General features: G+C 44.0%; 1 protein-coding gene across 9 annotated transcripts in view; it reads right to left on the bottom strand.

Moving 5' to 3' along the window:
- Positions 1-26,036, bottom strand: part of LOC139537670 (rho guanine nucleotide exchange factor 12-like) — a 128,455-nt gene that overhangs the window by 25,776 nt on the left and 76,643 nt on the right. For 8 of the 9 annotated variants that reach the window (XM_071339247.1, XM_071339250.1, XM_071339251.1 and 5 more), the window contains 12 exons: positions 21,033-21,090; positions 20,495-20,694; positions 18,365-18,442; positions 15,370-15,489; positions 8,965-9,087; positions 8,540-8,665; positions 8,326-8,424; positions 8,042-8,152; positions 7,633-7,731; positions 7,086-7,128; positions 6,705-6,810; positions 5,274-5,411 (listed from right to left, as the gene is read on the bottom strand). In XM_071339247.1, coding sequence (XP_071195348.1) covers positions 5,274-5,411; positions 6,705-6,810; positions 7,086-7,128; positions 7,633-7,731; positions 8,042-8,152; positions 8,326-8,424; positions 8,540-8,665; positions 8,965-9,087; positions 15,370-15,489; positions 18,365-18,442; positions 20,495-20,694; positions 21,033-21,090 — 1,301 coding nt within the window. The remainder of the gene's footprint in view (positions 1-5,273; positions 5,412-6,704; positions 6,811-7,085; positions 7,129-7,632; positions 7,732-8,041; positions 8,153-8,325; positions 8,425-8,539; positions 8,666-8,964; positions 9,088-15,369; positions 15,490-18,364; positions 18,443-20,494; positions 20,695-21,032; positions 21,091-26,036) is intronic. The other variant, XM_071339248.1, reaches the window with a different exon arrangement.

Here is a 26,036-nt window from a genome sequence, read left to right as displayed (position 1 = left end):
CAATTGCACGCTCCCTCAGAACTTGAGACATCTGTGGCATGGTGTTGTGTGACAAACCTGCACATTTTAGAGTGGCCTTTTATTGTCCCCAACACAAGGTGCACCTGTGTAATGATCATGTTATTTAATCAGCGTATTGATATGCCACACCTGTCAGGTGCATGGATTATCTTGGCAAAGGAGAAGTGCTCACTAACAGGGAATAAGCTTTTTGTGCATATGGAACATTTCTGGTATCTTTTATTTCAGGTTATGAAACCAACACTTTACATGTTGTGTTATTTTGTTCAGTGTAGAATAATTTAGGATCTCTGTGATGCTTAGGCCCGAAATATTCATAAAAGGCCCGAAATATTCACAAGGCAATTTCAAAAGGCCAAAATCTGCATGTGCATGCACATGTCAAAACATTGGTGACTAGTAGCTACAGTCTATCCCGAAACGGCTTAAACCTTCACACTGGCATCAACAACACTAAACAACAGGTGAGTGCAGGTAAGAGAGACTGTCTTGGGAGAGTGAGATGATATCAGTGGTCTTGAAAGTACGAGTGTGTGTCTCTGTCTGTCTGTGTCATCTGTCTTTGTATGTCTGTCTGTCTGTGTGTGTCTGTGTGTGTGTGTGTTTGAGAGAGAGAGAGAGAGAGCGATAATATCTAACTTGTATCTATCTTAATCGCTGTAATCTGTACAGCTTGGCGTGTTTGAGGCCCAGAGAGCGGAGACACGCAAGCACTGACCTGGAAATAATTCCCAGAAATGGCACGTGTATGTGGTACAATTTTTTCTACACACACACGGTAACTGTAACAACAGAGTGGTTCCATGTCATTTCAGTAAGCCATGACACCTAGGGACGGGCACGGTTATTCAAATATTTTAATATCCCAACAGTATTCGAATAATTGCGAGAGTATTCAGATTTCTTTTTATCATAAGTCTATTTTAACAATGAAAAGTATTTGTCTAAATTAAGTATGTGACATTGCTACACACAAGGATATACCATGACATTAGACATTTTTAATTCAATAAAACAACAAACTTTTGAATTAATTTGTATGTGTGCCCCATAAAATGACATACCGTAGTAGCCTACACAGGCTTCACACGTTTGCTGTTATTGTCGGCCATTCAAAGTGGCAATGTGTGCAGTCAGTGGCTCCATACTAAGCAATGTGGGAGATCTCTAATCAATGCAACATGGAATTACAATAACTTTTTATTTAACCCTTATTTTACCAGGTAGGTTGACTGAAACCACATTCTGATTTACAGCAACGACCTGGGGAATAGTTACAGGGGAGAGGAGGGGGATGAATGAGCCGATTGGAAGCTGGGGATGATTAAGTGGCCATGATGGTTTGAGGGCCAGATTGGGAATTTTAGCAAGGACACCAGGGTTAACACCCCTACTCTTACAATAAGTGCCATGGGATCTTTAGTGACCTATTTAACGTCCCATCCAAAAGACGGCACCCTACACAGGGCAATGTCCCCAATCACTGCCCTGGGGCATTGAGATTTTTTATGTCTTTAGACCAGAGGAAAAAGAGTGCCTCCTTCTGGCCCTCCAACACCACTTCCAGCAGCATCTAGTCTCCAATCTAGGACCAACCCTGCTCAGCTTCAGAGGCAAGCCAGCAGTGGGATGCAGGGTGGTATGCTGCTGGCCAATTACAGTATTAAGTTAGTTAAATGAGATGGAGTAAGCTATAACTAAAAGAAACTATCAGGTAGGCTGTTGTTTAATCTGAATGGAGTTGTTGTAGACAAAGACAGGAAGTGCAGAAAAATAGGCTCAATTACTTTTAGCCTAGATAGCTAGCTAGGTAGCTGGTTAACATAGCTGGATATCTTAGCTAGCATCTTTACATCAATTTTATGCAGTCAAGACAGGCACTACCAGATGCGATGACAGATAACCTATGAAATCTATACATTTGTCTAACTAGCACAAGTCTGTATTGCTACTCTCTCTCTCTCCCCCTCCTGTGTAAAACTCACCGGCACCCAAGTTGAGCAGGCTGCGCAGCAAGTCAGTTCCCAAGTTTAACTTATTAAACAAAGTTGTTTTTATTTTTGTATTATGTATTTCGTCTATCAGGATATCCCCCAAAAATCAGTTGTGGCTTTAGCCAATTTTTTTGGGCTTCCTAATTTCTTCCTCATTATACTTATTGAATATTATCTGAATCCTGTAAATTAAAATTGACAATTTGGGTCTAATCGTTTAGCTTAATTTCTCAGAGACCAAATTATATTTCAACAAAATAATGTTTCAGAAAAGTTATTTGTATCTGTTACAGAAACAGTGTTGTTGGGTGTTGAAATCCTCTTTCTTGTGCTTTTTGAGGTTGAACGACCCAGCACTCCTTTCACCTCTAACCTCTAACCTACAATTTATAACATTACCATTCACCTCTAACCTCTAACCTACAATTTATAACATTACCAGACTAGATAATCCGTATGGCGCTGATAACATCATCTTCCTGTGATTGTAATGGCATGTGTGTGTACGTGAGTGACAAAGAATGTGTGTGTGTGCAAGAGAGAGAACGAGAGAGAAAGAACGTGCATCGTGCACTACACTTGCCTCCTGTCTATCTCGAAGTGCAAAACAGAGACCTGACTCGTGTCATGTTATCACTCAATCATCTTGATGATGAGGGAGCGCACATGATGGAGCAGTGACTGTCTGTTGAGGAACAGGCTGTCTTACCATAGTGAGCTAGGTTATAGGACTGCATCATGGGCTGGATAGAAGCAGTTTACCGTCTTCAGAACTGGATAATAATTGTTTTATTTGCCTCTTAAAATAATACTATAATTTTCCCTTCCCGCATGGATAATTTCTTTCATAATAACCTTAAACCTGATGAAACTTGTCATTAGAATTTTTCTATAGGCTATTGATATTCTTTGTTCTCTCTTATTATTAGTTCTCTTGCTACACAAAAGTATGTGGACACCCCTTCAAGTAGATTCGTCTATTTCGGCTATTTCAGTCACACATTGCTGACAGGTGTATAAAATCGAGCACACAGCCATGCAACCTCCATAGACAAACATTGGCAGTAGAATGGCCCGTCCTGAAAAGCTCAGGGATGCCACCTTTCCAACAAGTTAGTTTGTCTAATTTCTTCTCTGCTAGCGCTGCCCCGGTCAAACCTAGTGGTTAGAGCGTTGGACTAGTAACCAGAAGGTTGCAAGATTGAATCTCCGAGCTGACAAGGTCAAAATCTGTTGTTCTGCCCCTGAAAAAGGCAGTTAACCCACTGTTCCTAGGCCGCCATTGAAAATAAGAATTTGTTCTTAACTGACTTGCCTAGTTAAATAAAGGTTAAGTAAAAAAAAAGAAACTGTAAGTCGTGTTTTTGTGAAGTGGAAACGTCTAGGAGCAACAACGGCTCAGCTGTGAAGTGGTAGGCCACACAAGCTCCCAGAACGGGATCACCAAGTGCTGAAGAGCGTAGCACGCAAAAATTGTCTGTCCTCGGTTGCAAAACTCGCTACCGAGTTCCAAACTGTCTCTGGAAGCAACATCAGCACAAGAACTGCTTGTCGGGAGCTTCATGAAATGGGCTTCCATGACCGAGCAGCCGCACACAAGCCTAAGATCACCATGCACAATGCCAAGCTTTGGCTGGAATGGTGTAAAGCTCGCCACCATTGGACCCTGGAGCAGTGGAAACGCGTTCTCTGGAGAGACGGAATCTGGGTTTGGCGGATGCTCAAATGCATAGGGCCAACTCTAAAGTTTGGTGGAGGACTAATAATGGTCTGGGCCTGTTTTTCATGGATCACGGCCCCTTAGCTCGAGTGAAGGGAAATCTTAACGCTACAGCATACAATCACATTCTAGACGATTTTGTGCTTCCAACTTTGTGGCAACAGTTTGGGGAAGGACCTTTCCTGTTTCAGCATGACAATGCCCCCTTGCACAAAGCGAGGTCCATACAGAAATGGTTTGTCGTGATCGATGTGGAAGAACTTGAACACCTTTTGGATGAATTGGAACGCCGACTGCGAGCCAGGCCTTATCTCCCAACTTCACTAATGCTCTTGTGGCTGAATGGAAGCAAGTCCCTGCAGCAATGTTCCAACATCTTGTGGAAAGCGTTCCCAGAAGAGTGGAGGCTGTTGTAGCAGCAAAGGGGGGTCCAACTCCATATTAATGCCCATAATTTTGGAAGGAGATGATCGACAAGCAGGTGTCCATATACTTTTGGTCATGTTGTGTACCTTAAGTTTTTAGGCTATTCAAATAATGAGATGTAACTCTGTAACATTCATTGTTTGATATGGAGAAAGCCCTGCATAAAACAATGAAGCGTAGCCTTAAGTCTTATTCATAGCCAATCGAATGGAGATGAAAGGGAATATAGGCAAAGTTTTTTTTTAAACAGCTAGACAAAATATAGTGGAGTATCCAGGGATGGGCAACTTCGATAGGGCCACAAAAAATCTGAACTCAGCCCCTCTCCCACACACATTTTAGTGGCCCCCCCCCTTGACAGTGGAGAGAGCATTTTTACATTTTAGAGTTAAGTTTGTGCAATTCTACACACTTTGCCATGGTGGCAGAGAGCAGATTTTGCAATTTTATAACAAATTTCGTGAAATTCTACTAATTTTGCCATGGGGCAGAGATGAAAATGATCTGTTTTACTGACTAATAAAATCAATGGGGGCTCCCCAGCCGGTAATTCAACCATGATAATGCCGCAAAACTAACTTAGCAATCTAAAAATTGCTGACATGGGCTAATTGACTTGACTAAAAGTGACTGACATAACAAGAGAAAAATTGCTGATGCACAGCCAAATTGCACCTTGTGTATTCCACTATTCTAACTCACAACAGTAAGTTGAGACCCACACAGTTCCTAAAAATATATGTTTTTTACTTCTGGGAGGGGGGGGTTGCCTATCCCGGTTATAGCCTAATGCATTTTTGCACTGCTATGGTGCAATTCTCTGCTCTGTCTGGCCTATATTCCCCTCTTGCGTTCTATATATAACATATTTATTGAAATAGGCTATAGCAAAGAATAGGCAAATTGCTGGGAATGTCACTTGTGTACTTCCCTGTTGTGCGCTGAGACACTCCGTGTTCTACTGCGCAGTACCAGTCAAGTTCAAATAGGCTAAACCATTGTCTGTCACATCACTCTCTCGTCACCATCGACGATCGCTGTCAATCATCGTTGATACACAATGTTATCGTAATATCGCCCAACCCTAGTGTGCATGTATTGCAGGGACTTACAGAACGTCCTCTATCTTGGAGATGATGTGTTCAGCACAGGAGCGTTCTCTCTCCAGCGACACGCGGTCTCTCACCCTCTCTGTGTCCAGCTTAGCCAGCTCCCCTTCTGCCAGGGTCAGACCCATGCTGCGCTTCTGCCTGTAGACACACACTCACACACAGATGCACAGACACAGGCAGACACACACACACACACACACACACACACACACACACACACACACACACACACACACACACACACACACACACACACACACAGACTCAGGCAGACACACACACACACACGCACAGATGCACAGACACAGGCAGACACACATACACACACGCACAGATGCACAGACACAGGCAGACACACACACACACACACACACACACACACACACACACACGCACACGCACAGATGCACAGACATAGGCAGACACACATACACACACGCACACGCACAGATGCACAGACATAGGCAGACACACACACACAGGCAGATCCACATACACAGACACACGCACAGACACAGACAGATACACAGATACACACACAGACACACGCACAGACACAGATAGATACAGACACACGCACAGACACAGACAGATACACAGACACACGCACAGACAGATACACACACACAGACAGATACACACGCACAGACACACACACAGACAGATACACACACACAGACAGATACACAGATACACACACAGACACACGCACAGACACAGACAGATACAGACACACGCACAGACACAGCCAGATACACACACACACAGAAACACGCACAGCCAGATACACACACACACAGACACACGCACAGACAGATACACACACACAGACACACGCACAGACAGATACACACACACACACAGCCACACACAGACAGATACACACACACACACACAGCCACACACACAGACAGATACACACACACAGACACACACACAGACAGATAGACACACACAGACAGATACACACGCACAGACAGATACACACACACACAGACAGATACACACACACACAGACAGATACACACACACACACAGACAGATACACACACACACAGACAGATCCACACACACAGACACACGCACAGACAGATACACACACACAGACACACGTACAGACAGATACACACACACAGACACACGCACAGACACAGACAGATACACACACACAGACACATGCACAGACACAGACAGATACACACACACACAGACACACGCACAGACAGATACACACACACACACACACACGTGTATGATTAATCCATGAGGAAATACGACATCACAGCATCATTATGTGCACATCATCTTTGAGAAGTGTGAGTTTGTGCACGTGTGCGTTTGTGGTGTGCGTGTGTGGTATGTGTGTGAGACCGTGCGAGTGTGTCTGTGTACGTATGAGTGTTTCTGTCTGAATGTGTGTGTGTGTCTGACCTGAAGTCCTCTAGGTTCCTCTGGATGTCTGGTAGCAGTGTGTCCTGTAGCAGCTGTATGTAAGGTCTGTGCAGTTCCTCTGGGATCAGCTCAGGTCTCCGCCGCTCTGGGAACACACAACAGCATGTTTGCCAACACGCACACACACACACACACACACACACACACACACACACACACACACACACACACACACACACACACACACACACACACACACACACACACACACACACACACACACACACACACACACACAGTTTGAAGCAGTCTCCCTTTTTTGGAAACATTCTAATCAATTACACTAGACAATACACTACTGCATTGCTAAAAGTGTTGCTAAACTAATACAAGACATGAGATGAGTAAGTAATAACTCACCTAGTTCAGAGGCCATAGACTCAGGCACAGCTACTTTCAGATTCTGCAAGGGGGAAAAAAGAGTTCTCAGCTAAAAGAAAGCTAGAAGACCGTCTGCAATACAACCACAACAATACCCGTTCCTCTCCTTCACCCACCGCACCAGATAAAGAGTGTACATTTAAAATGATCCTAATTATCTGAAAGGAGAATAAAACCCAACAGACAGACTTCTTCCAGCAGCTGGGGTTTTAAAAAGTTGGTAGTCAATGCCCCAGAGACAGACACACACACTGGTGTCACCTATCTATTCTATACATGTGTGTGCCCCTGTCAAATCCCATTTAAAATACTTTAGCTGAGCCAAAAGTTACAGTCTTCTTTGTGTGTGTGTGTGTGTGTGTGTGTGTGTGTGTGTGTGTGTGTGTGTGTGTGTGTGTGTGTGTGTGTGTGTGTGTGTGTGTGTGTGTGTGTGTGTGTGTGTGTGTGCCCCTTTACTTGCACATATGTGTGTGTGTGAATGCATGTGTGCTTGTACATAATGTGTGTGCACAAGTGTGTGTCTTACCGCTGCTCGGTCCATAAAGAAAGTATGGAAATCCATGAAGATCCGTCTGGTCTCTTTGGAGTTGGTCTGCTTGTACAGGTCAGCGTAAAGGTAGCACAGCTGGGAGAGAATCAGAGGCAGTTAGGTCTAAACTACTGACCAAAGCATTCTGGGGTCAAACTACCAAAGTGCTAAAGAGCAACTGCTGTACCCTAATTAGAAAATATCAGCGTTCATTAGGGGCTGCAAAATGTGCCCAAATTTCTGGAAAACCTGTGAATTTTGGGACAGTTACCGTAATGCTGCATGCCTAGAGCTCAAGCAGTAGCTACTATGGTTGTACTTTATGAATGGTGTGAATGAGTGTAAGAGTATGTGTCTGTTAGGCAGGCATTTTGTTTTGGTGTGTGTCTGTGTGTGGTTGACTTACCAGAGGTGCAGGGTCAAACTGAGAGACCACATGATGGAGGAAGGCGGCCAAGTGAGCGGGCCGAGACTTGAGCAGCTCTATACTCTGAAAACAACTACACTGACCGTTGATCTGCGAGAGAGAGATCAACAGAAAGGTCAAGTTGAGTAAGAGAGAGACATTGAGAAAATGAGACAGAAACAGACAGGAGAGAAATAGAGAGAGAGAGTATAGAGATACCCAGTCAGCCAATCAGACAGACAGACAGACAGACAGACAGTTGTCTAGCAGTAGTCACCCAGTACCTGTTCCTGCTCTGTGTCAAAGTAGTCATCCTCTGCTCCGATTATCTGGGGGTTGAGACGGGAGAAGGGGCTGCCCACACTGGACTGGAAGTTACAGTTCTGATTCACACACACACAGAGACAAGGTGTTAGTGCAATGATGGGACTCACATGCACACACACACACACACACACTCACTAACTGGGCTATTATTATTGTGTGTGTGAGTCTCACCAGGTCCGCCGTGTCCTCTGCGTCAGGCGAGGGGCAGGAGTTGAGGCTCTCTCGGGGGGTGGTCTTTGGGCTGTGGCAGGGCGTCTCTCTTTGGCACGGATTCTCAGGGAGGGGACTGGGAGACACCTGACATAGAAATACCCACACACCAGTCACATATTACATTTGCCAGTCTCTGATTTTGAACGGGCATTGTGGTATTGATTCCACACTTTCCAGTCCAATTTTCTCAAACAAAAGCATTGAGGAAAATAGGAATTGGAATTTCAGTTTCTTCCTGATTTGACTGAATTGAAAAGGAAACCACCACAACCCTGGTTCCAGTACAATGGTATTCTGTTGAATGCCAGTTCACATATAATTGTCATGGAAGGACAATCTGGTGGTGATAATAACAGACAGGCTAGTTGGCCAGGTTGACTCACAGCGTTATTGGTCCAGAGCCCGTTACTGCCGCTTTCTCCGCGTGAGGAGGGGGTATGCTCTCCATCGGCTGCCTCAATGCCCCCCTCCTCCACCTCACCGTCCCGGTGGGAGAGGGAGCCATCCTGAAAACACACAGAATCATGCATACTATAAATGTGTGACAGGCCAGACAGTAACTGGGCTGTCCCTTTGAGAGTGTGTGTCCCATGCAAATAAAGCCCTTGACTTGAATTGAGAGAGAAAGACAGTGAGAAGAGACACAGACAGACAGAAACAGAGAGACAGTGAGAGAGAGAGTGAGAGAGAGCGATAGAGAGAGACAGTGAGACACAGTAAGAGTGATAGACACAGTGAGAGTGATAGACACAGTGAGAGTGAGAGACACAGTGAGAGTGAGAGACAGCGAGACAGTGAGAGTAAGCGAGACAGTGAGTGAGTGAGAGACAGTGAGTAAGGACGAGACAGTGAGAGAGAGACACAGTGAGTGAGAGCGAGACAGTGAGAGAGAAACAATGAGAAAGAGTGAGAGTAACAGTGAGAGCAGGAGAGACTGTGTGTGAGAGAGAGGCAGTGAGTGAGATCGAGACAGTGGGAGAGAGACAATGAGAGAGAGTGAGAGAAACAGTGAGAGCAGGAGAGACTGTGTGTGAGAGACAATGAGAGAGAGACAATGAGAGAGAGTGAGAGAGACTGTGAGAGCTGGAGAGACAGTGAGTGAGAGTGAGCGAAACAGTGAGAGCAGGAGAGACTGTGTGTGAGAGAAACAGTGAGTGAGAGTGAGAAAAACAGTGAGAGCAGGAGAGACTGTGTGTGAGAGACAGACAGTGAGTAAAATCGAGACAGTGAGATCGAGACAGTGAGAGAGAGACAATGAGAGAGAGTGAGAGAAACAGTGAGAGCAGGACAGACTGTGTGTGAGAGAGTAACAGTGAGTAAGAGCGAGACAGTGAGAGAGAGACAATGAGAGAGAGTGAGAGAAACAGTGAGATCAGGAAAGACTGTGTGTGTGAGAGAGACTGTGAGAGAGAGTGAGAGAAACAGTGAGAGCAGAAGAGACTGTGTGTGAGAGAAAGACAGTGAGAGAGAGACAATGAGAGAGAGTGAGAGAAACAGTGAGAGCAGGAGAGACTGTGTGTGAGAGAGACAGTGAGTGAGGGTGAGAGAAACAGTGAGAGCAGGAGAGACTGTGTGTGAGAGAGACAGTGAGTGAGAGAAACAGTGAGAGCAGGAGAGACTGTGTGTGAGAGAGAGAGACAGTGAGTGAGAGTGAGAGAAACAGTGAGAGCAGGAGAGACTGTGTGTGAGAGAGAGACAGTGAGTAACAGTGAGAGAAACAGTGAGAACCAGAGACTGTGTGTGTCTATGAGAGAAACAGTGAGAACAGGAGAGACTGTGTGTGTCTATGAGAGAAACAGTGAGAACAGGAGAGACTGTGTGTGTCTATGAGAGAAACAGTGAGAGCAGGAGAGTGTGTGTGTGTCTATGAGATAAACAGTGAGAACCAGAGACTGTGTGTGTCTATGAGAGAAACAGTGAGAACAGGAGAGACTGTGTGTGTCTATGAGAGAAACAGTGAGAACAGGAGAGACTGTGTGTGTCTATGAGAGAAACAGTGAGAGCAGGAGAGTGTGTGTGTGTCTATGAGATAAACAGTGAGAACCGGAGAGACTGTGTGTGTCTATGAGAGAAACAGTGAGAACCGGAGAGACTGTGTGTGTCTATGAGAGAAACAGTGAGAACAGGAGAGACTGTGTGTGTCTATGAGAGAAACAGTGAGAACAGGAGAGACTGTGTGTGTCTATGAGATAAACAGTGAGAACAGGAGAGACTGTGTGTGTCTATGAGAGAAACAGTGAGAACAGGAGAGACTGTGTGTGAGAGAGAGACAGTGAGAACAGGAGAGACTGTGTGTGAGAGAGAGTCAGTGAGAACAGGAGAGACTGTGTGTGAGAGAGAAACAGTGAGAACAGGAGAGACTGTGTGTGTGAGAGAAACAGTGAGAGCAGGAAAGACTGTGTGTGAGAGAGACCGTGACTACAGGAGAGACTGTGTGTGAGAGAGAGACAGTGAGAACAGGAGAGACTGTGTGTGAGAGAGAGACAGTGAGAACAGAAGAGACTGTGTGTGAGAGAGACAGTAAGAACCTGAGAGACTGCTGTGTGTGTGAGAGAAACAGTGAGAACAGGAGAGACTGTGTGTGAGAGAGAAACAGTGAGAACAGGAGAGACTGTGTGTGAGAGAGACAGTGAGAACAGGATAGACTGTGTGTGTCTATGAGAGAAACAGTGAGAACAGGAGAGACTGTGTGTGAGAGAGAGACAGTGAGAACAGGAGAGACTGTGTGTGAGAGAGAGAGAGTGAGAACAGGAGAGACTGTGTGTGAGAGAGACAGTAAGAACAGGATAGACTGTGTGTGTCTATGAGAGAAACAGCGAGAACAGGAGAGACTGTGTGTGTCTATGAGAGAAACAGTGAGAACAGGAGAGACTGTGTGTGTCTATGAGAGAAACAGTGAGAACAGGAGAGACTGTGTGTGTCTGAGAGAAACAGTGAGAACAGGAGACTGTGTGTGTCTATGAGAGAAACAGTGAGAACAGGAGAGACTGTGTGTGTCTATGAGAGAAACAGTGAGAACAGGAGAGACTGTGTGTGTCTATGAGAGAAACAGTGAGAACAGGAGAGACTGTGTGTGAGAGAGAGACAGTGAGAACAGGAGAGACTGTGTGTGTCTATGAGAGAAACAGTGAGAACAGGAGAGACTGTGTGTGTCTATGAGAGAAACAGTGAGAACAGGAGACTGTGTGTGTCTATGAGAGAAACAGTGAGAACAGGAGAGACTGTGTGTGTCTATGAGAGAAACAGTGAGAACAGGAGAGACTGTGTGTGTCTATGAGAGAAACAGTGAGAACAGGAGAGACTGTGTGAGAGAGAGACAGTGAGAACAGGAGAGACTGTATGTGAGAGAGAAACAGTGAGAACAGGAGAGACTGTGTGTGAGAGAGAGACAGTGAGAACAGGAGAGACTGTGTTTGAGAGAGACAATGAGAGAGAGTGAGATAAACAGTGAGAGCTGGAGAGACTGTGTGAGAGAGGCAGTGAGAGCAGGAGAGACTGTATGTGAGAGAGACAGTGAGAGCAGGAGATACTGTGTGTGATAGAGAAGGTGAGAGCAGGAGAGACTGTGTGTGACAGAGACAGTGAGAGACAGACAATGAGATGGAGTGAGAGAAACAGTGAGAGCCGGAGAGACTGTGTGTGAGAGAGAGACAATGAGAGAGAGTGAGAGAAACAGTGAGAGCAGCAGAGACTGTGTGTGAGAGAGACAGTGAGATCAGGAGAGACTGTGTGTGAGAGAGACAGTAAGAACAGGAGAGACTGCTGTGTGTGTGAGAGAAACAGCGAGAGCAGGAGAGACTGTGTGTGAGAGAGAGACAGTGAGAACAGGAGAGACTGTGTGTGAGAGAGAGACAGTGAGAACAGGAGAGACTGTGTGTGAGAGAGACAGTAAGAACAGGAGAGACTGTGTGTGAGAGAGAAACAGTGAGAGCAGGAGAGACTGTGTGTGAGAGAGAGACAGTGAGAACAGGAGAGACTGTGTGTGAGAGAGAAACAGTGAGAACAGGAGAGACTGTGTGTGAGAGAGAAACAGTGAGAACAGGAGAGACTGTGTGTGTCTATGAGAGAAACAGTGAGAACAGGAGAGACTGTGTGTGAGAGAGAGACAGTGAGAACAGGAGAGAATGTGTGTGAGAGAGACAGTAAGAACAGGAGAGACTGCTGTGTGGTGTGAGAGAAACAGCGAGAGCAGGAGAGACTGTGTGTGAGAGAGAGACAGTGAGAACAGGAGAGACTGTGTGTGACAGAGAAACAGTGAGAACAGGAGAGACTGTGTGTGAGAGAGACAGTAAGAACAGGAGACTGTGTGTGAGAGAGAAACAGTGAGAGCAGGAGAGACTGTGTGTGAGAGAGAGACAGTGAGAACAGGAGAGACTGTGTGTGAGAGAGAAACAGTGAGAACAGGAGAGACTGTGTGTGAGAGAGAAACAGTGAGAACAGGAGAGACTGTGTGTGTCTATGAGAGAAACAGCGAGAGCAGGAGAGACTGTGTGTGTCTATGAGAGAAACAGTGAGAACAGGATAGACTGTGTGTGAGAGAGAAACAGTGAGAACAGGAGAGACTGCTGTGTGTCTATGAGAGAAACAGTGAGAACAGGAGAGACTGCTGTGTGTCTATGAGAGAAACAGTGAGAACAGGAGAGACTGTGTGTGAGAGAGAAACAGTGAGAACAGGAGAGACTGTGTGTGAGAGAGACAGTAAGAACAGGATAGACTGTGTGTGTCTATGAGAGAAACAGCGAGAACAGGAGAGACTGTGTGTGTCTATGAGAGAAACAGTGAGAACAGGAGAGACTGTGTGTGTCTATGAGAGAAACAGTGAGAACAGGAGAGACTGTGTGTGTCTATGAGAGAAACAGTGAGAACAGGAGAGACTGTGTGTGTCTATGAGAGAAACAGTGAGAACAGGAGAGACTGTGTGTGTCTATGAGAGAAACAGTGAGAACAGGAGAGACTGTGTGTGTCTATGAGAGAAACAGTGATAACAGGAGAGACTGTGTGTGTCTGAGAGAAACAGTGAGAGCAGGAGAGACTGTGTGTGTCTGAGAGAAACAGTGAGAACAGGAGAGACTGTGTGTGTCTATGAGAGAAACAGTGAGAACAGGAGAGACTGTGTGTGTCTGAGAGAAACAGTGAGAACAGGAGAGACTGTGTGTGTCTATGAGAGAAACAGTGAGAACAGTAGAGACGGTGTGTGAGAGAGACAGTGAGAACAAGAGAGACTGTGTGTGTGAGAGAGAGTGAGAACAGGAGAAACTGTGTGTGAGAGAGAGACAGTGAGAACAGGAGAGACTGTGTGTGAGAGAGACAGTGAGAACAAGAGAGACTGTGTGTGAGAGAGAGAGAGTGAGAACAGGAGAAACTGTGTGAGAGAGAAACAGTGAGAACAGGAGAGACTGTGTGTGAGAGAGAGACAGTGAGAACAGGAGAGACTGTGTGTGAGAGAGAAACAGTGAGAACAGGAGAGACTGTGTGCGTCTATGATAGAAACAGTGAGAACAGGATAGACTGTGTGTGTCTATGAGAGAAACAGTGAGAACAGGAGAGACTGTGTGTATCTATGAGAGAAACAGTGAGAACAGGAGAGACTGTGTGTGTCTATGAGAGAAACAGTGAGAACAGGAGAGACTGTGTGTGTCTGAGAGAAACAGTGAGAACAGGAGAGACTGTGTGTGTCTATGAGAGAAACAGTGAGAACAGTAGAGACGGTGTGTGAGAGAGACAGTGAGAACAAGAGAGACTGTGTGTGTGAGAGAGAGTGAGAACAGGAGAAACTGTGTGTGAGAGAGAGACAGTGAGAACAGGAGAGACTGTGTGTGAGAGAGACAGTGAGAACAAGAGAGACTGTGTGTGAGAGAGAGAGTGAGAACAGGAGAAACTGTGTGAGAGAGAAACAGTGAGAACAGGAGAGACTGTGTGTGAGAGAGAGACAGTGAGAACAGGAGAGACTGTGTGTGAGAGAGAAACAGTGAGAACAGGAGAGACTGTGTGTGTCTATGAGAGAAACAGTGAGAACAGGAGAGACTGTGTGTGTCTGAGAGAAACAGTGAGAACAGGAGAGACTGTGTGTGTCTATGATAGAAACAGTGAGAACATGATAGACTGTGTGTGTCTATGAGAGAAACAGTGAGAACAGGAGAGACTGTGTGTATCTATGAGAGAAACAGTGAGAACAGGAGAGACTGGGTGTGTCTATGAGAGAAACAGTGAGAACAGGAGAGACTGTGTGTGTCTATGAGAGAAACAGTGAGAACAGGAGAGACTGTGTCTATGAGAGGAACAGTGAGAACAGGAGAGACTGTGTGTGTCTATGAGAGGAACAGTGAGAACTGGAGAGACTGTGTGTGTCTATGAGAGGAACAGTGAGAACAGGAGAGACTGTGTGTGTCTATGAGAGAAACAGTGAGAACTGGAGAGACTGTGTGTGTCTATGAGAGAAACAATGAGAACAGGAGAGACTGTGTGTGTCTATGAGAGGAACAGTGAGAACTGGAGAGACTGTGTGTGTCTATGAGAGAAACAGTGAGAACTGGAGAGACTGTGTGTGTCTATGAGAAAAACAATGAGAACAGGAGAGACTGTGTGTGTCTATGAGAGAAACAGTGAGAACAGGAGAGACTGTGTGTGTCTATGAGAGAAACAATGAGAACAGGAGAGACTAAGCTTGATGATTAGTTGATTATTTGAATCAGCTGTGCTATGACAAAAAAATAAATAATGTGCACCCCCTGGGGTCCCAAGGACTGAGTTCGGGAAACCCTGGTATACATACGTGTGTGTGTGTATACCTGAGGTGTGCCTGTGGCCTTGCTGAGCTGGCTCTGCAGCAGAGGAATGTGTTTCTTGGCCTCCTGGATGTCTTTCAGTAGTTTCGCTGTGGGGTTCCTGCTGTACACCTCCTTCATAGCCTGGACATGACATGACACACAGGACACAGCACACATTTTAGGAGAGGACACAGGAGGGAGGCCGTGGAGGGAGGTGTGTGTGTGTGTGTGCACGTGTGTTTGTGTACGAGTCTGCGTGCATGTCTGTGTATGTGTCCAGTTGGCATGGTCCTAGTTCTATTTCATGGTCAGTCATAGGAGGAAGTGAAACTAAGAGGAGGGTGAGATGTAGTCAGTGTTTGAGTGGTTACCATGGTAGAGTATCTGTTTAGTGGTAAGAATGATTGGCTTTGATGGTACAGGGTCGTATTCATTAGGGCACATGGTAGCAAAACTGTTTTGTAACAGAAAACAAAAACAAGTATTTCTTAATGTTCTGGTTGCCTCTCCCTGTTCAGTTCATTTTCTTCCATTTAGTGCCTGATGAACACGACCCAGAGGAAGAGAAGAAATGGCTCACGAAAGACTTGAGGATTGTTTATTTGTTTATTTTCCCCATCCCTTCTTCCATTCCTCCCTCACCCACCCACCACTGCAACAGGGCCATGTTCATTCGTCGCAAAACAGAAGAAAACTGGTTCTGGGGAGGTACTACCCAAAGTCGTCCAATAAGCAACTCTCATCTCACATTCTGTTGCAAAACATCTTGTTACGGTGTGTCCTAATAAACACAACCCACAAGACTCTAGCTACACCACTAAAAGCTACTTTAAAGTTTTGACAGCTAACCTGTTTAGCATTGAAATGGGAGGCAGGCGCTCGCACTCCCCAGAGAGACAAAGCAGGCATCAATAGAGGCCCCACAGGGGACTTAAACACAAACACACTAATGAGAATTAATTAACTTTGCCTTCATTCAATGCTTTCTAGGAAACGCAGTGAGTATTCCACGCTAAACTGGAATGATGCCACTGCTATGAAATGTAGTTTACGAAAGTTCAGTCAGTAAGGCTGGTCTGAATGGATCGTCACTTTTCATTCATCTAGTAAACTCATATAATTCACATCGTTTCCTATCTCACTCATCAGCATAGCAGATATTTACAGAGTACAGCCAAAAGAGGACTGGCCACCTCTCAGAGCCTTGTTCCTCTAGTTTTCTTCCTAGGTTCCTGCTTCTACATCTGCATTGCTTGCTGTTTGGGGTTTTAGGCTGGGTTTCTGTGTAGCACTTTGTAACATCTGCTGATGTAAAAAGGGTTTCATAAATACATTTGATTTGAAATGTTTTGAAAATGTTACCTCATTAGCTTAGCGTCACTTCTCTCCTCCTATACTATTAGCAAGCATTCCCCTATTAACTTCAGTCTATGAGCATTGAACACTAAGGTAATTCCACCACAGTTGCTGATTAACCTATGGGCTAACGTGTGCTATTATCTGTTTCCTTTTCAACCAATGGGAATGAATCTAGGGGAGTATTTACAGTGAGCTCCAAAGGTATTGGGACAGTGACACGTGATGTTGTTTTGGCTCTGCCCTCCAGCACTTTGGATTTGAAATGATACAATGACTGTGAGGTTAAAGTGCATAATGTCAGCTTTAATTTGAGGGTATTTTCATCCATTTTGAGTGAACCGTTTAGAAATTACAGCACTGTTTTTACATAGTCCCCCCATTTTAGGGGACCAAAAGTATTGTGACAGATTCACTTATATGTGTATTAAAGTGGTAAATAGTTAGGTATTTGGTCCTATAATCATAGCACGCAATGACCACATCAAGCTTGTGACCTACACATTTTTGGGATGCATTTGTTTGTTTTGGTTGAGTTTCCGATTATTCTCTGCCCAATAGAAATGAATGGTAAATAATGTATTGCGTCATTTTGGAGTCACTTTTATTATATATAAGAATAGAATATGTTTCTTAACACTTCTACATTAATATGGAGGCTACCATTATTACAGATAATCCTGAACGAATAGTGAATAATTATGAGTGAACAAGTTACAGACGCACAAATACTATAGCCCCAAGACATGCTAACATCTCACCATTACAATAATAGGGGAGGTTAGCATTTTTGGGGGGGAAATTATATTTGTGTGTCTAACTTTCTCACTCATCCTTATTCATGATTCATTCAGGCTTGACCTCATAGTCATTGTATCATTTCAAATCCAAAGTGCTGTAGTACAGAGCCAAAACAACAGAAAATGTGTCACTGTCCCAATACTTTTGGAGCTCACTGTATATGTCAACGCAAACCTTGTGTCTCCCACTTGCTGTTTTGCAGCAACAGTCTTCCAACGACCTTCTACCTCCCCACCACCACTAACTGAAGGTCCGTCATCAGATCCCCGTTCTCCCAGTGGGGTGGGTTCAATGCCAGCTGCCCAGCATAGGGAAACCTGTCCTCACCATCTGGCTCTGAGGACCATTCCTCTGAGACAAGGCCTACCTCAAACTATTCAATAAAATTCCATACTGTATTCTGTCTTTGTTGTTATTCAGTTAAGCCAGTACTCGATTGAACTGAAGCATGCTGCAAATTAACATAATTAATGTGCAGAAACGTGTAATGACATCATTAAGCTAAAGCATTTATGGGTGATCCACTTCAATGATGAGCATTTGATGACAATTTAATGTGTGAATGATTTTAATTTCATCTGGCCCCGTATTCATATAGCGTCTAAGAGTAGGAGTGCTGATCTAGGATCAGTTGTACATTTTGGTAATGAATAAGATCACATGTACAAAGACCTAATTCTAGATCAGCACTCCTACTTTGTCTGAGATGATTTATGAATGTAGCTGCATAGAAAAACCTGCATTCACTCTTTCAAATCAAAGAAACAAACTTCGACTGAATGACTGTCTCATCTCCTCATGTAGAAACCTTCAGAGTATGGTGACACTGTGTTTGTGTGTGTGTTTGTGTGTGTCTTGCCTGTAAATCCTCCTGCTCCTTGGTCAGCATCTTCTGTAAGATGTCCACCTTCTGGCTGTGAAGGGCGTTATTCTCCTCCTGAGGGACCAACCCCAAAAATGAATAATAAGAACTGTGTTCGCTTGGGGACTTCACTGACATGCAGCAGAGGGAGAATGGCAGCTTTAGCATAGGTTTAACTGGAAATAGAGGAAACTAGTGAGAAGAGTAAGAGAAAGTGAAAGAGTCAGAGTGAGTGTGGATACTGAGGTGGGAAGGAGAAGGGGGAGTGAAGAACGGAAGTGGAACTGTGGAGAGAGAGCGGGAGAGAGAGGAGAGCGAGGGCGACAGGAAAAACAGAAAGAGAGAGAGAAGACAGAGAGGGGCAGATAGACAGAGAGGGAGACAGAGGGACCAAGAGAAAAAGAGAGACATACAGTACCAGTCAAAAGTTTGTACACACCTACTCATTCAAAGATTTTTCTTTATTTGACTATTTTCTACATTGTAGAATAATAGTGAAGACATCAAAACTATGAAATAACACATATGGAATCATGTAGTAACAAAAAAGTGTTAAACAAATCAAAATAGATTTTGTATTTGGGATACTTCAAAGTAGCCACCCTTGCCTTGATGATAACTTTGCACACTCTTGGCACTCTCTCAACCAACAGTCTCGAAGGAGTTCCCACATATGCTGAGCACTTGTTGGCTGCTTTTCCTTCACTCTGAGGTTCAACTCGTCCCCAAAAATTTCAATTGAGTTTAGGTCTGGTGATTGTGGAGGCCAGGTCATCTGATGCAGCACTTCATCACTCTCCTTCTTGGTCAAATAGACCTTACACAGCCTGGAGGTGTGTTGGGTAATTTTCCTGTTGAAAAACAAATGATAGTCCCACTAAGCGCAAACCAGATGGGATGGCGTGTCGCTGCAGAATGCTGTGGTAGCCATGCTGGTTAAGTGTGCCTTGCCTTCTAAATAAATCACAGACAGTGTCACCAGTAAAGCACCATCACCCTCCTCCTCCATGCTTCACGGTGGGAACCACACATGCAGAGATCATCCGTTCATCTACTCTGCGTCTCACAAAGACACAGTGGTTGGAACCAAAAATCTCAAATTTGGAATCATCAGATCAAAGGACAGATTTCCACTAATGTCCATTGCTTGTGTTTCTTGGCCCAAGCAAGTCTCTTCTTATTATTGGTGTCCTTTAGTAGTGGTTTCTTTGCAGCAATTCAACCATGAAGGCCTGATTCACACAGTCTCCTCTGAACAGTTGATGTTGAGATGTGTCTGTTACTTGAACTCAGTGAAGCATATATTTGGGCTGCAATTTCTGAGGCTGGTAACTCTAATGAACTTATCCTCTGCAGCAGAGGTAACTCTGGGTCTTCCTTTCTTGTGGCGGTCCTCATGAGAGCCATTTTCATCATAGCACTTGATGATTTTTGCGACTGCACTTGAAGAAACTTTCAAACTTCTTTACCTTTTCTGGATTGACTTAAAGTAATGATGGACTGTCATTTATCTTTTCTTATTGAGCTGTTCTTGCCATAATATGGACTTGGTCTTTTACCAAATAGGGCAATCTTCTGTATACCACCCCTACCTTGTCACAACACAACTGATTGGCTCAAATGCATTAGGGAAATAAACTCCACAAATTAACTTTTAACAAGGCACACCTGTTAAATGAAATGCATTCCAGGTGACTACCTCACGAAGCTGGTTGAGAGAATGGAACGAGTGTGCAAAGATGTCATCAAGACAAAGGGTGGCTACTTTGAAGAATGTCAAATGTTAAATATATTTTGATTTGTTTAACACTTTTTTGGTTACTACATGATTCCATGTGTTATTTCATAGTTTTGATGTCTTCACTATTTTTCTGCAATGTAGATAATAGTACAAATAAAGAAAAACCCTGGAATGAGTAGGTGTGTCCAAACTTTTGACTGGTACTGTATATAAAATGAGAGAGAGTGTCTGAAATGGCACCCCACTCCCTATAGAGTACACTACTTATCCCATAGAGTACACTACTTATCCCATAGAGTACACTACTTATTCTATAGAGTGGTATACTATATACTAAATATGCCATTTCAGTTGCAGACAGAGAACCAATTGGCCATCTGTCGTACCCAGAGCGGCAGCGGGGAGGTGATGTGGTCCTGGGGGCTGGTGGAGGAAGTGACGCAGCGCTCCCCTGTTCCCCCCGTTGGTCCAGGAGAGTGGGGCGAGGAGAGGAAAGAGGACAGGTCTCCCCCCTCGCCCTCCGACAGCGAGATCTGGGCCAGCCCCGGGGGCCTCCCCAGCACTGTGAGGGCCACATAGGAGCCCGCTGACACATAGAGACAATAGGGGTCACAGCTCTATTACTTGTATGAGTTTTAATTGTTATTATAAAAAATATATCTTCATGTAATGTCTCTCTATGTAGCCAACTTTCAACTTAAATTGACTGAAAACTTTTCACTCACAATGGCTAGCTTATTATACAGTATGGTCAGACTCATGAGATGATAATAAGGCATTATACATCCTTATGACAAGTCTTACAATGCATTATAAGTGCATATAGCCTACTACAGGTTGGCTTTAAGAAAGTAAGTCTCTTGAAGAGCCTGCGATTTTTCATGTCTACGAATAATTGGATATAAAACTGCCACTTGAACTTACATTTTATTAGCTTGACGACTTCTACATGGTTTGAATGTGTTACTAAGGTCCCGTTAACCTGCAACAAAAACATAAACTACACCTCAAATCAACGTCATTCAAATGAAATACAACACTTTCTATAAGAGAACTATGTGTTCTGTCTAAAACATAGCAAAAAATGACAAAAACAATGCAAATGGGAAGCCCCATATTAGTTCATGTTCAACAGGAGCATGTGTACATAACTCTTTCCAAGCCAAGAAACACCTTATTTATTTCTAAATGTTAATTCAAATCAAATCAATTTTTTGCCAAATGCTTTGTAGACAACAGGTGTAGACTAACAGCTTACTTACAGGTCCTTTTTCAACAATACAGAGTTAAAGATAAGATAAAAAATGTAATAAAAAATAGAAAGTGACAAAATTAATAAATATACAGAGAACAAATAAAAATAACATAGCTATACATAGAGAGTAGAAAATAACATGGCTATATAGAGGGAATACAAGTACAGAGTCGATGTGCAGGGGTACGAGGTAATTGAGGTAGCTATGTACATATAGGTAGGGGTAAAGTGACTAGGCAGAAGGATAGATAATAGACAGTAGCAGCAGCGCATGTGGTGAGTTTGAAATTGTGTGTGTGGAGTCAGTATAGTATGCATGTGTGTGCATGTTATGTGTGTTTGGGCGTATGTAATATGTGTGTGCGTGTGCGCGTGTGAGTCCAGTCTGTGTGCATAGGGTCAGTGCAAGAGAGTTAGTGCAAAAAACGGTTAGTGCAGGTAGTCCGGGTAGCCATTTGATTAGCTATTTAGCACTCTTGTTTAGAAGTCTTATGGCTTGGGTGTAGAAGCTTGTTGGTTCCAGACTTGGTGCATTGGTACCACATGCTGTGCGTTAGCAGAGAGAACAGTCGGTGGCTTGGGTGGCTGGAGCCTTTGACAATTTTTTCCTGCTTCCTCTGACACCGCCTTGTATAGAGGTCCTGGATAGCAGAGATCTCTTTCCTAGTGATGTACTGGGCCGTACGCACTACCCTCCGTAGCGCCTTGCGGTCGGACGCCAAGCAGTCGCCATATCGAGTGGTGATGCAGCCAGTCAAGATGCTCTCAATGGTGCAGCTGTAGAATTTATTGCGGATCTGCCAAATCTTTTCAGGCAACTGAGGCATTGTCCTGCCCTCTTCACCACTGTGTTGCTGTGTGTGGACCATGATAGAGAGTCTTAGTGATTTGGACATCGAGGAACTTGACGCTCTTGACCCGCTCCACTACAGACTCGTCGATGTGAATGGGGGCGTGCTAGACCCTCCGTTTCCTGTAGTCCACGATCAGCTCCTTTGTTTTATTGACGTTGAGGGAGAAGTTGTTGTTATTGACCTCCTCCCTATAGACTGTCTCATCGTCGTCGGTGATCAGGCCTACCAACGTTGTGTTGTCAACAAACTTAATGATAGTGTTGGGGTTGTGCGCGTCCATGCCGTCATGGGTGAACAGGGAGTAAAGGAGGGCACTAAGCACGTACCCCTGAGAAGCCCCCATGTTGAGGGTCAGCATTGAGGATGTGTTGTTGTCTACCCTCACCACCTGGGGGCAGCCCGTCAGGAAGTCCAGGATCCAGTTAAAGAGGGAGGTGTTCAGTCCCAGGGACCTTGGCTTAGTGATGAGCTTGGAGGCACTATAGGGTTGAACGCTGAACTGTAGTCAATGAATAGCATTCTCACATAGGTATTCCTCTTGTCCAGGTGGGAAAGGGCAGTGTGGAGTGCAATAGAGATTGCGTCCTCTCTGGATCTGTTGGGGTGGTAGGCAAATTGGAGTGGCTCCAGGGTGTCTGGGATGATGGTGTTGATGTGAGCCATGGCCAGCCTTTCAAGGAATTTCATGGCTACAGATGTGAGTGATACGGGAAGGCAGTCATTTAGACAGGTTACTTTGGCTTCATCGGCACAGGGACTATGGTGTTCTACTTGAAACATGTAGGTATTACGGACTGTGTCAGGGAGAGGTTGAAAATGTCAGTGAAGACTAATTGACTAATTGAAAATGTTACTGAAGTGAAAGTTTAGATTCACCCCCACAAACTAACAATTCATTTTCTTCACTGACACTATGCACAGCACTAAGCCATCCTGCCCTTTCCAATGACCCATTGGAATGCATTGCCATTATATGGTGTAGCTACTCAGCATCCCAGCAGAGGGCAGTGGTAAAGTATGGAGGGGGTCTAACCCATGACCCACGACCTACTGCAGTAGCCTGCAGGGTTCTCTTGTCTGAGAGAATTAAGTTTTTCCTAAACACTGATCTTTGGTCAGTTTAGCATTTTCCCCACTAAGGGGCAATCACCAGTTGCTACAGACACACATGATAACATACGCACTATACACACACGTACGCATGGATTTTGTGTTGTAGACATGTGGTAGTAGACTAGTGGCCTGAGGGCACACACTTAACGTGTTGTGAAATCTGATGTGAAATGTAATGCAATGTTTTTAATTGTATAGAACTGCCTTAATTTTACAGGACTCAGCTAATAGGGATCCATAACAAATACAAATATATACATTTTTGGACTTATAAAATAATTATCTGTACCCATGGATTCTTAAAGAATATAACTTATAAATGGCTCATTAGTTTAACAGTCGTACCTCCATCAGAATCCTAAATATAAGCATGTTTAACTCACATTTCTGTAAAAATAAATAAATAAATAATGTAAACAAACACTACATAGCTTCAAAACATGGTTAAAACTATATCTTGCATCCATAGCTCTGTATGAATTTGAGAGTGGTTACATTTCTCCAGCCCCATCCCTCAGATTTTTTTCCGAAACAGAGGCAGGGATTGGGGTTTGTTATTGTTTCAATTGCGGATTGCCCCTTTAAGGTAAGGATTGGGGAGGGGAGACTGATCCTAGAATGGTAACTTGGGAAAACTTCACCCGGAGAGGTCTCTGTTTTAGAGATAGCGGCAGGATGAAGTTGCCCCCTTCACACTGATCTAGTTTCAGTTTTACATTTTGGTTAAAATGCATGAGGTAAGATTTTTGGGAAGATGAACTGATTCTAGATCTGAGGCTAAGGGTAATCCCAGGAGATGTGGGGGGAGACGTGTTAGAAAAGGTAATACACGACTAGCAAAGTCTCCACCCCTCCAAATGAAAACTCTCAGCTAGTTTCGGGCAAATCTATGTGCCAAATGTCCCCTCCCCTTCCAAAATTAGAAAGATGCGAACACCATCAAAATCATGAATTGTCCAAATGATCAGAGATTAAAAATCTGAGTACCGAAACAAAGTTCCTCGTTAGTCGTCCCATCCCACAGTCTGTCGACAGATCAGACCTGGGTTCAAATACATACTGTATATATTTTTGAGTATCTGGTATTAAAATTTTTTTGGTGTATTTGAGTATTTTCAAATACACAGCCCAAAACAAGTACTTTTATTTCAGTATTTTAACGGTTATTTGTAAAAAACAAATAATCTACAAAATTGTACATGAGAGTATTTTCAAAAAATTATTTCAAATACTATTTTCAAATACCTGGGTAAAATGCATGAGAGTATATTTTTATGTCAGTCTGAAGTTTACATAAACCTTTAGCCAAATACATTTAAACTCAGTTTTTCACGTTTCCTGACATTTAATCAGAGTAAAAATTCCCTGTCTTAGGTTAGTTAGGATCACCACTTTATTTTAAGAATGTGAAATGTCAGAATAATAGTAGAGAGAATGATTTATTTCAGCTTTTATTTCTTTCATCACATTCCCAGTGGGTCAAAAATTTACATACACTATATTAGTATTTGGTAGCATTGCCTTTAACTTGGGTCAAACATTTCGGGAAGCCTTCCACAAGCTTCCCTCAATAAGTTGGGTGAATTTTGGCCCATTCCTCCTGACAGAGCTGGTGTAACTGAGTCAGGTTTGTAGGCCTCCTTGCTTGCACCTGCTTTTTCAGTTCTGCCCACAGATTTTCTATGGGATTGAGGTCAGGGCTTTGTGACGGCCACTCCAATACCTTGACTTTGTTGTCCTTAAGCCATTTTACCACAACTTTGGAAGTATGCTTGGGGTCATTGTCCATTTGGAAGACCCATTTGCAACCAAGCTTTAACTTCCTGACTGATGTCTTGAGATGTTGCTTCAATATATCCACATAATTTTCCTTCCTCATGTTGCCATCTATTTTGTGAAGTGCTCCAGTCCCTCCTGCAGCAAAGCACAACATGATGCTGCCACCCCCGTGCTTCACGGTTGGTATGGTGTTCTTCGGCTTGCAAGCTTCCCCCTTTTTCCTCCAAACATAACGATGGTCATTATGGCCAAACAGTTATATTTTTGTTTCACCAGACCAGAGGACATTTCTCCAAAAAGTACGATCTAAGTCCCCATGTGCAGTTGCAAACCGTAGTCTGGCTTTTTAATGGCGGTTTTGGAGCAGTGGCTTCTTCCTTACTGAGCGTCCTTTCAGGTTATGTCGATATAGGACTAATTTTAATGTGGATATAGATACTTTTGTACCCGTTTCCTCCAGCATCTTCACAAGGTCCTTTGCTGTTGTTCTGGGATTGATTTGCACTTTTCGCACCAAAGTACATTCATCTCTAGGAGACAGAACACATCTCCTTCCTGAGCGGTGTGATGGCTGCGTGGTCCCATGGTGTTTATACTTACGTACTATTGTTTGTATAGATGAACATGGTACCTTCAGGCGTTTCGAAATTGCTCCCAAGGATGAACCAGACTTGTGGAGGTCTACACATTTTTTTCTGAGGTCTTGGCTGATTTCTTTAGATTTTCCCATAATGTCAAGCAAAGAGGCACTGAGTTTGAAGGTAGGCCTTGAAATACATCCACAGGTACACTTCCAATTGACTCAAATGATGTCAATTAGCCTATCAGAAGCTTCTAAAGCCATGACATAATTTTCTGGAATTTTATAAGCCGTTTAAATGCACAATCAACTTAGTGTATGTAATCTTCTGACCCACTGGAATTGTG

The sequence above is a fragment of the Salvelinus alpinus genome, chromosome 13 (genome assembly GCF_045679555.1).
Source record: "Salvelinus alpinus chromosome 13, SLU_Salpinus.1, whole genome shotgun sequence".
Lineage (NCBI taxonomy): Eukaryota > Metazoa > Chordata > Actinopteri > Salmoniformes > Salmonidae > Salvelinus > Salvelinus alpinus.
Note: the sequence above shows the minus strand (reverse complement) of the source record. Positions and strands in the feature narration are given on the sequence as shown.